This window comes from Amphiura filiformis, chromosome 3 (genome assembly GCF_039555335.1).
Source record: "Amphiura filiformis chromosome 3, Afil_fr2py, whole genome shotgun sequence".
In the NCBI taxonomy this organism is placed as follows: domain Eukaryota; kingdom Metazoa; phylum Echinodermata; class Ophiuroidea; order Amphilepidida; family Amphiuridae; genus Amphiura; species Amphiura filiformis.
In genome coordinates, this window is record NC_092630.1 from 84,923,106 (window position 1) to 84,933,717 (window position 10,612).

The 10,612-nt window shown below is 36.1% G+C and overlaps 1 protein-coding gene across 1 annotated transcript in view; it reads left to right on the forward strand.

Moving 5' to 3' along the window:
- The window catches only part of LOC140147563 (E3 ubiquitin-protein ligase UBR5-like), a 50,660-nt gene extending 40,922 nt beyond the window's left edge, over positions 1-9,738 (forward strand). Inside the window, 14 exon segments of the mRNA XM_072169344.1 lie at positions 578-1,017; positions 1,161-1,303; positions 2,134-2,191; positions 2,193-2,360; positions 2,671-2,932; positions 3,353-3,615; positions 4,261-4,391; positions 5,044-5,334; positions 5,835-5,919; positions 6,407-6,518; positions 6,521-6,675; positions 7,468-7,612; positions 8,620-8,738; positions 9,441-9,738. Coding sequence (XP_072025445.1) covers positions 578-1,017; positions 1,161-1,303; positions 2,134-2,191; positions 2,193-2,360; positions 2,671-2,932; positions 3,353-3,615; positions 4,261-4,391; positions 5,044-5,334; positions 5,835-5,919; positions 6,407-6,518; positions 6,521-6,675; positions 7,468-7,612; positions 8,620-8,738; positions 9,441-9,653 — 2,585 coding nt within the window. The 3' untranslated portion in view covers positions 9,654-9,738.
- Positions 9,739-10,612: the final 874 nt, after the last annotated feature.

Sequence of the window (10,612 nt, forward strand, 5' to 3'; positions counted from 1 at the left end):
ATATGAAGAAATGGAAGTACCTGTAATCATTAGCATTTCCAAGTATAGTTTATTTGTAACACCAATTTTGGGTCATGCATCAAATTCAATTGAGCATGGAGGGTGTGAATATGTTATAAACACATTGTAGTCCAAGTTTGCTTGGTTACACAGATATTTTTAAACAAAAGGAAAAGCTTACAGATATTGATGTGAAAAAGAATAGTTTTCATTAAAGCACTTTTTTAATTGCTCTGTTCCATATGGAAACCACACCCCTTCTACTGTTGTGGAAGATTTTGGAATTCTAATCAAATTCAACAGTTTGGAATTCCAAACAAAATTGTCTAATTTTAGACCACGTTGTGCAAAGTTCAACTGGATTTTATATATTTTAACAATTTTCAGCTGGAATTTTACATAAACCTCAAAAATTTCCATCTCGATTGACCATAGGGTTAACTGCAATTGAGATGGCAGTGAAATTTTCCACGAGGGTTTTAAATGGAATTGCCCAGTACAATTAGGGCAGGATTGTTATGATTATTTCATTTCCAATCAATGTGTTATTCACTTTGGTACTGATTTTACATTTCAGGAGTAAGTTTTGCTAGTATGTCTACCGTCCCAGCTGAACAAACCCTGGATAGTGGCAGCAGTCAAGCACCTGCTGGATCTCAGCTAGCTGAAGGCGATTCATTAATAGGTGAATCATCAGGTGCTAGCACCTCAACTACCCAGTCATCATCTGTCATCAGTCAGCAGCAAAACATAGATCCTCATCTAAGTGCTCCTATACCTGAACCAGAACCTATGGATATTTCAGCAGCACCTGGACCAAGTGTTATACAAGATAGCAGCGGTAGTAGTAACGATGCTCCAATAACGCATCCCTCATCCGGTGGTGATGCTGATAGCAATGCTAGTGCTGAATCACGAGAACTGTTAACTGCTATAGCAACTATTTCTGCTAAAGAAGTCAGTGTGATACGGACTACAGGGTCTGTTGAGCGCTCCTCTTTATTAGGGAGAGAGCTGGTCTAGACTTAACACAAGGAAGTGCCAGTGCAGAGGCATTAGCAGGCACCAGTGCAGGGCAAGAGAGGGGTGAGCCAGCACCATTAGAAGGTGGTTCTTTAGCTGAAAGTGATACCCTGCCTATACCCCTTGTATCAAGGCAGTCTGAAGAACGGGACAGAGAGGGGGAAGGTGAAGGGTCAGCTATGAATACAGATAGTGCTACAAGATCTTCTGCTGAGAAAGCTGGACAGATTGGGGAAGGCAAGAGGAGGGCAAGTGCTACAAAGAATGCACCACCAAGAAGGTAAATTACTAGGTTGGAACAAAATGAATTACTCATGTCTTAGACCTGAAAATGTGGAATAGTGGAAATGGATTAGTTCTCATTTGTAAATGGAATCATTATTTTTGGTGATAATGTTCAACATTGTTTCCATTTCAGCTTTTAACCAGATTTGCAATGATATTTGCAACTGATTTGTTTATCAACTGGTACCTGAAATTGCCAAAGCTTATGTCAAGATTGGGAAATATGGATATGGAGAAAATGATTAGGAATTTTGTAACTACATTCAACATGTCAAGAAAATTTCATTGATGCCATTTTTTTCAAACAATATGGATATCTTGATTTCTCATTTTTTGGATGTGATGAGTCACTAATAATAAAATGCATTCACATATAGGCAACAAAATAAACCGTTCTACGGGTGGTTGGACTTGCTAAGTCTGGATTGTAAATTGTTTTCCTGGAAGAAACTAAATAACACTAAAAATCACAGAAACCTTGAACAATCTATTAAAAATCAGACAACATTTGCAAACATTAAAAAAAAATGGCTATTTTTGATTGCATACAGCTAAAAAACAACAAATTCAAAAGCTGGATCGTTCAGGTCTGTAGAAATGTGACACTGATCTGTGAGAAGTTATCATATTGTCTGTCATAGCATCTGGGTATTGATCAGTCAGACATTGGATTGGTTTGAGCACAACCATACTAAAACAAACTCTCCGTGTTAGGTTGGATGGACAATAGGACAACTTGCACCATTTAATCTAGATCAAATTAGAATGTTGTGTACGTTGCCGAGAGTACTTAAAATCATTACACTATTCTTCATTTTCTTTCAGACCAAGAGAAGGTGGATTACTTGGACCTGTGATCTCAGCTGATTCCTTACTAGGTCGTTAGGCGCCTCTGTCTTGAGCTCTTTGGTAGAGTGTTCCTTGAAGATGTAGGTGCAGAACCAGGGTCTGTTCTCAGTGAGCTACGTGGGTTTGAAGTCAAGGAAACTCGCTTTAGAAGAGAGATGGAAAAGTTAAGGAACAGCCAGAAAAATGGAGATATCTCTCTAGAGGTAAGGCTTTTTATACATAAAATCTGATTATTAGGCTTGAATTATGCAGGTAACAGTATAATCTGATGCTACATGTTAGAATAAAAGATGTAAGATTCAAATCAGTAATTATCATTTCATGTTTGCATAAATCAAAAATAATGCGTTAAGATATTCTAGTTGGATTGTTAAGAGAAAGCAGAACATCTTCCAATTGAGCATGTCTCCACATGGAGCAACCGTTTAAACAAACAAATGGAAACTGCATCAAAATTGTATTCCAGTTTATTCCAAATGAATGAAATATATATTTGAAATATTTTTGTGATAGGTTGAGAGAAAGCGTGAGGCACTGATAGTACAAACTTTAAGACAACTCAATTCCATCTACCAGCGACGCAGTAGCAGCGCCACCACAGGCAACGGTCCACCACTGACAGTGCAAAGAGTAAAAGTTACTTTTAAGGATGAACCTGGTGAAGGCAGTGGTGTAGCAAGAAGTTTCTATACTGCAATAGCTGAAGCATTTATGTCATCAGAGAAATTACCAGACCTAGGGGAAGCCCAGATCAACCATAAAGGACCACAATATAGTAAGTAGTGCGCACAAAAGATAATATGATTACACACATCTGATTACATTATGTGTGAGTGTTGAGGGTGTGCGCTGTTGTAACCTGTAAACACAACCAATTAGGGAGACACGTGTGAGGAAATAGTGGGGGACTGGGGACATGTCCATAATTGCTGGGCAGTACAAATAGCATAAACATTTAGTATAAACAAACTGAGTGATAGTAGAATAGGTTCAGTCCAGACTTGGGCTAATAAAACTGTAAGAGTGTTTGGTAGCTTCCTGTGTTTGCCAGGGGTAACATATGTGTGTGTTTGCACTTGTTACAATTGCAGCGCTTAGTGGAATTAAAAAAAGAACTCTCCGTTGCCTCCTGATAAAATCAAACTTTTGTTTATCACTTCTGTAAAAATAAAAATGTTACTTTTCATTCCTGTAGGTCTTATTCAAAGGCTGCGAAGTCGAGAGCGTGAAAGAGAACGTCAGCGTCGCAGTCATTCCGACGCATACAGGCCAGGTGGGAGTGGACGCATGGCACAAAGTCTTGATAGAGATCGTAATCAGCTGTCATATGAAGCCAGACCATTTTATCCTAGAGATAGCAGCCCAGTTGATGATAGAGCACCAGATTATGAACCCTTACCACCGTCCAAACAAGCACTAGGAGAGAGGCTATTCCCTAGGGTTCTTGCTTTACAGCCGGTGAGTTGATCAACATTTGTGATTTGATCAAGCAAAATCAGTCGGAACTCGGAAATATTGATTTTGAAATATAGCCGATTAAAGGAAATATTTCCTTTTGTTTCCTATTGTTATGGAAACTTTTTGATTGCTCATATCTTTGGAACTGGTTGTTCAATTTCAATGGGGTTTTCTGCAAAATCCAGATTGGAAAATGCTTTTTTACTATCTAATAAGAAACTGAAAATTTAATATTTCGAGTTCTGACTGATTTTGCTTGATCGCATCAAGTGTGGTTTATTTTTAATCAGGGGATTTTGTAAAGAAATTTACAACCAAATAACTTTCTGTCACAATTATGTCCAGGTCAGACTATTATGTTTGCTAGATTGACTGGACTACAAGAGAATCACATTCCAGAGTATCCATGCACCGAAGCATTTCAACAAATTTTTCTCAAATGGCTACTTATAAATCTATTATTATTAAGATACTGATCATATTCACAATATATGTGATCTTGAATATAAAGATTAAATCAATCTGTCAGTGATCTTGAAGGTAAATTTAATTTTTAAAATCTGTTTCTAATTGGAATGTATATTTAGCACTTAACAAATGGTTCATGTTGGAAATTTTACATGTGCATTGTTTTGTTTATTTCAGTCTATTGCAAGCAAGATAACTGGTATGCTATTAGAATTACCACCAGCTCGTCTCCTGCTACTATTATCAAGTGAAGAAACTCTCAGGGAAAGAGTGGATGAAGCTGTAGATCTCATCTTATCCCATGGAAGGTAAATTGAATAATCAAAAAATGACCAAAAATGTTGTTGCCTTGCCCTTGAGTGGTGGATGGGTTGGTCAGTCGGGGTTTTTACCTAAAACAGCAACAATTGCTGAACTTGCACGCCTATTTCAACTTTTCCTTCAAACACTACCCAATATGAACAAAATCTTGATACTTTTTAGGATATGTCAAGTCAAACCTGTTTTATGAGGCCATAATGGACCCAACATTGGCTCGGATAAGTGCACCTTTTGGATAATATAATTCTGTATTGAATGTCCAAAGTGTTAAACATGGGTCAAGAAGAGATTGATTACTTCATGGTATTTGAGTACAGCCCAGTTATGTACACAGCGAGTGCTTGTCAAATGCTTTGAAAATAGGTGTCCTGGCATTTTCGATGTTTTCCTTCGATGGTCAGTTGGCCGGATGAGAGAGAGAGAGATCCATGTAAGAGACATCCGGATAAGGAAGGTTGGACTGTATGAAGTTGGATGGATTGTTTGTAACAAGGATTGGTAACAAAGGTCAACATAGAACATATATTTATTTGGCTCATTGCTCCATTGTGATCTCAACCTTTGGCTCTTTATGATGTTGCATAATTGTATGACTTGTGTCATGTTTGTGACATAATAATTTGTTTATATTTTTATTAGGGATGAGAACCCTGCTGACAGTAGCATCCTGGACCTGGATATATTTAGTTTATCAGACAGAGCATCCAATAGTGTATCCAGCAGTGATAGATTAAATAGTGATAAGAATAAGCCTACACTCGGAGGTGAAGGGTCACGTAGTATGGATTCAGAGAAAGATGACGCAGAGGAGACAGTTGCAGAGAGTGATACTGAACCACTATTCTTCCAGCCTGGAAAGAGAGGGTTCTATTCACCTAGACCTGGAAAAAATACTACAGATAGAATCAATTGTTTCCGAAATGTCGGAAGGTGAGAGAAGATACATGTTGTACCTTAATAACAGATTGTCAAAGAAGAAATTGTGATAATACATATGCCATTTGAAAGTACCATTTAGATTTATGTTGATGAAGCCTTACACAATTGCAAATAGATGTATGAAGGGTTGAATAACATACAAATCTTCTTTGTTAAATAAAATCTTGATTTAAATATCTGAATAAACAAAATATATTGTGACAGGATTTTGGACAAATGAACAATTTTGCAGTAGAAAAGTGTATTTTTGATTTGTTATTCATTTAATATGTCAGGAGCAGAAATTCTCACTGACAGACAGTGCTCTACATTTTAGATTGTTTACCTTAGCATGCCTGGCCTATAGATATTAAGTGTTAATGTAAATGAATTAATAAAACATATTTCCTGTACATTGTAGGACATTGTAGGGTCAGAGTTAATCAGTTTATGTGTTGAGTTCTTTCTGGCTTCAATTAGTTAAAATTAATTTGTGATGTTTTTTTCAACAGAATACTTGGATTATGTCTACTACAAAATGAGCTTTGTCCGTTGACTCTTAATAGACATGTCATCAAGACGTTACTAGGAAGACCGGTAAGATAATTATAATATAGCGAATTGTATCAAATCAACCACCATCTTTCATGTAGAATTCTAAGAATTACCATGATCAATTACCAATATTGGGAGTTATAGATTATGCTTGCTTATAATAACCAATATGTTATGATTATTTATGGCTGTTATCAGGTATAAACTGAGTAACTGACACAACATCCCACTGATGTGCAATGAAGCAGATAAATATATTATAGTGTGCCTCACTTCATTATGGCTTTGGTTATCAGTGTAATGTTTACATGCCAATTGTCTAATGTCTTATGTTACCTTAATTCAACTGAATATAACTCTTTCATTTATGGTCATTGTGCGCAAATTTGTGATGGCAGATAACCAGGAAATGAAAGAAAATTTTGTTGGCAAACATATTTTGATTATTGTGTATTGTGATGCCTCAACTTTGTCCCATGTTTATTGGATGTATTCATGTGTAACAAATCACACTCTTTGTATCTCCTAGGTTGGATGGCATGATTTGGCCTTTTATGATCCCGTCCTTTACGAGAGTCTCCGTCAACTTCTTGTGGATGCAGAGAAAGAAGATGCAGAGACGATATTTGCAGCATTAGAGCTGAGTTTTGCATCCAACTAAGTAAAGAAGAAGGTGGTGGTCAGGTGGAATTGACGCCAGGTGGAGCTGAAAACAGGGTGAATCCTAGCAATGTATATTCCTATGTGAGGACGTATGCTGAACATAGAATGCTAACAGTTGCACAGAAAGCACTTTCTGTAAGTATTTTGGGAAGTTATTGATTTAATTCCAGTTTAGGTACATAATTTAAACCCAATCATGGTACTTCACTTTAGTAGTGTAAGTACTAATTTGTTTTTTAATAATGGTGTGATGCCCTTTTTGACCTCACTTTTGTTGTTTTATAATCACAATTCTTGAATTCAAGACTATTTGTGGTAGAATTGTGTCAAATGGAAGAATGGTGTATAGGTTAATAAAATAAATAGAATATATGTATACTAACAGTGTATTAGTAGGAATCCCACTGAAATTAAAGAGGCACTTCATGATTCCCAGCTTCATTGCCTGCTAACTTTAAAAGAATTTAGAATTTTACACCATCAGAAACTTCGGATTACATGCTTGGTGGATAACCTTTCATGTATCTTCAGTTGTTAGACAAACACATTGTCCAATATGTATCGTCCAATTACAATGTACAGTTGCCTATTGGGCACTGTAATACGTGCAATTATGCGTAACTTGCCAATTCAATGTCCAAATTAACTGAATATTTTGAGATGAGCTTTTTTCATTGATATCTATTGAACCATACCCTAAAAGATGATGCTGGAATTACAAAATGCCATTTTAAAGGGGCCCTCCCACTCATCTAGTTCATCACAGAGATGAACTGACTTACAGACAGCAGAATTTACATTAGTGAAGTTCAACCTTGACTAATTCCCTGAGGAGCTTGTATCCAATGCAGGATTGTCTTTTTAAAACAAAATTATTTTTGAAATAACAAAAAAAATTAAAGATGATGTTGTGTTTTGTGTTTGTAGGCTATGAGGGATGGTCTGCATGATGTACTTCCTAAAGGATCTCTAGAAGGATTGACAGCAGAAGACTTCAGGTTACTACTCAATGGATGTGGTCATGTCAATGTACAAACATTAATAGGTTATACTACATTCAATGATGAAACTGGTAAGAAGTCATTTTCACTCAACCACATCTTAACTGCTTTATTTTTGTAAGACTTACAAATAAGTTATGCCCCCCATGAGCTGTGCTTTATTCCGTGATGATGCATTGTTTTCAAATTAAACACAAGGGTGTGTGACAGCAGGGCCTAGATTTCGCCGAGAATCACAGAACTGATTCTCGTAATGATTCTTGTAAGATTCGGTTGCGAGAATCAATTTCTCTCATTGTATCATACAGTAAGTGCAGTGACTATGATGGATTTTGATTCTTGCAAACCAAGACAAAATATAGGCCCTGGACAGCAGTGGCCAGATTGTGAAATTGTGTGAAGTTTTGGAATATCAACCAATTGTTATTTATAAGGCACCAGAATCACAGGTATATGCTGTAAGGAACTTGAGCTAAAAAAAGAACATTTATCACCTGATATAGATGCACTCTGAGGAGTTTCTTGAATTATTAAAATATCTCATTTTATAAGTGCACAGGTTAATAATTCAACAACTTTGGTATATAGACCAGGCATGATAATTTCCAGTCAAAAGTCTGGAACCAGACTTTTCTGCAACTGTATTTATTTTTGGCCTTTTTTCATGTGTTTTTGTCCAATTTTATGTGATTTTCCAGCCTGCTGTTTTTAACCATTTCCAGACTTTCATAAATGTGTATTCTCATGCCTGATAATTAACAACTCTTAAGATAATTCTGTGTTTTTACCACTGTCTTATAAATTATACATCCAATTGTTGATTAGATAAGTGTTGCAAGGATTGTTTATTGCACCCGATTTGATGTGTGGTCAAGTGATCATTGTGAGCTTTCAGGTTCAGATATGACAAAAGTTTTGATCTTTGCATTTGATTCAGTAATAATTTGGAGTGTTTTCCTGAGCAATCAAAGGCAGCACTATTTAAAACTTGGAGAGACTCGCTATTACCTGGTATTTTTATTTATTCATAAGGCTAACATAATATCTCAATGTGTGTCTTGATTTACCATCATGTTAGGTTTTCTTTGCACAGGTGGTGATAGTCACACTGGTGAAGGTAGTGAGAAATTGACACGATTCAAGCAGTGGTTCTGGACCATAGTGGAAAAGATGACCAACCAGCAGCGCCAAGATCTGGTAAGAATTTCAGATGCAAATCAGTCTGTATCTGATCAGTTTAGTGAAAGAGTCACATTAGCAGTTATGGTATGATATCCCAATGGAAGAGCTTCAAATTGACATAGGTCACATTTGTAGCTCAAGCGATATGCTTTCTATTGACTTAAACCTCAGTTCTATGCATATCCAGCATCTAACACAATTAAATCAGTTCTTATTTTGCCTCCAACATTGCACAGGCAGCAGTGTGCTGACAATCCCATCAAACCATGACTTCCCCATTTGGCTGTATCTGGAACAAACAACTAATTTGGCTTGATTGTCTTACATATTTTGGTGGTTTTTAAACCAGTGGAAAGGGTGATGGAAGAACCTTAGGATCGGCTCATAATAGATTATATTTGTATTGGTTGACGTTGGTTAACAAATGTCTGAAGCTATACTATTTGGTCTCCTGCCAACTGTTTCATTGCATTCTATATGTACTTGGGGCCAGGAAATTTTGTGTTTTGTTTCTGCGATTTCTGTGCATGAATTTCACAAATTTCATGTCATCATTTTCCACGAACATGGATTCTACAGGGTCATATGTATACCTCATGCCAATTAAATAATGGAAGTTACTTGATAAAATGTTTAGAGGGCCCATATTATGTACAGCCATCATTTAAATGTACCGGTCCTAGCTAACTGCCTACCTTTCTCTCATTTGTGTAACAGGTGTATTTCTGGACATCTAGTCCTAATCTTCCAGCCAGTGAAGAAGGATTCCAACCCATGCCAACCATTACAGTGAGACCACCCGATGATAATCATCTACCAACAGCTAATACCTGTATATCACGATTATATATACCACTATATAGCTCCAAAGCCATACTTAAAAAGAAACTATTACTAGCTATTAAGACCAAAGCTTTTGGTTTTGTTTAACCAAGGGATATAAGTGCAAACAACTTGTAGGATTAGAAAAAAAGGAGATTTGTGTGTGTGTTCAATTAATGCAGACATAAGGTTGGATTGAAAACAGTATTGTTCTGTCACAAGTCGTGAAAGAAAAATGTTTTTACTTTCTAGGACCAGACATGTTGTCCCATTTTCTGCAGTAGCAACAAATTTTTTGTCATTTTTATTCAACTTCTGATTTTAATTTGACAACAGCTGAAACAGGGTCCATCAACCTCTATTAAACAACATCAATGTTGGCACAGTCATTAAGACATAAGACAAATAATCAATGGAGGATGGGGGTAAAAGTTGCTGGTTCAAGGTTATTGAAGCTATGGAAACTATATGTTGTTTTCATAATGGATGATTGCATTCATATTCATGAAATTTTGAGCTGCTAACACCCCTTAAAAAAATTTAAACAGCATCAACTTGTGCTTGTGATTTATTTGGAGTTATTAAAAAAATAAAAATAAAAACAGCATTAACTTGTGCTTGTTATTTGGAGTTTATTTCGAAAAATTAACAAAAATTGAATTGATTTTGATATATTTATTCAACTTTAGAATTGTTAACTGGGAACACCCTTGAGGTCTAGCCATATGAAAGGACTTGTTTCATATCTGATCACATCGTATCGGCAATAAAACTTTTGTGTGTAGCTAATTGAACACATAATAGTTGATGCCCTAGATTGAGAATATTACAAAAGTAATTTCTGCAAGAAAGTCCAGTATTTTGTAAATAATGGGAAGGCACTTAAGTGTTGTGTCACATCATGTTCTGAGAATGTTTATGGAAAGGTAGTTTTGTTATTGCAAAGAAATCTAGTGTTTAGAATTATGGATAAGATATTAATAAATATGCACACACAGATAAAATGCTAATGAAAGGTGATGAGAAGAATGGATTTGTTTGGCAATGTTAGCTAACGTTTGTTACTA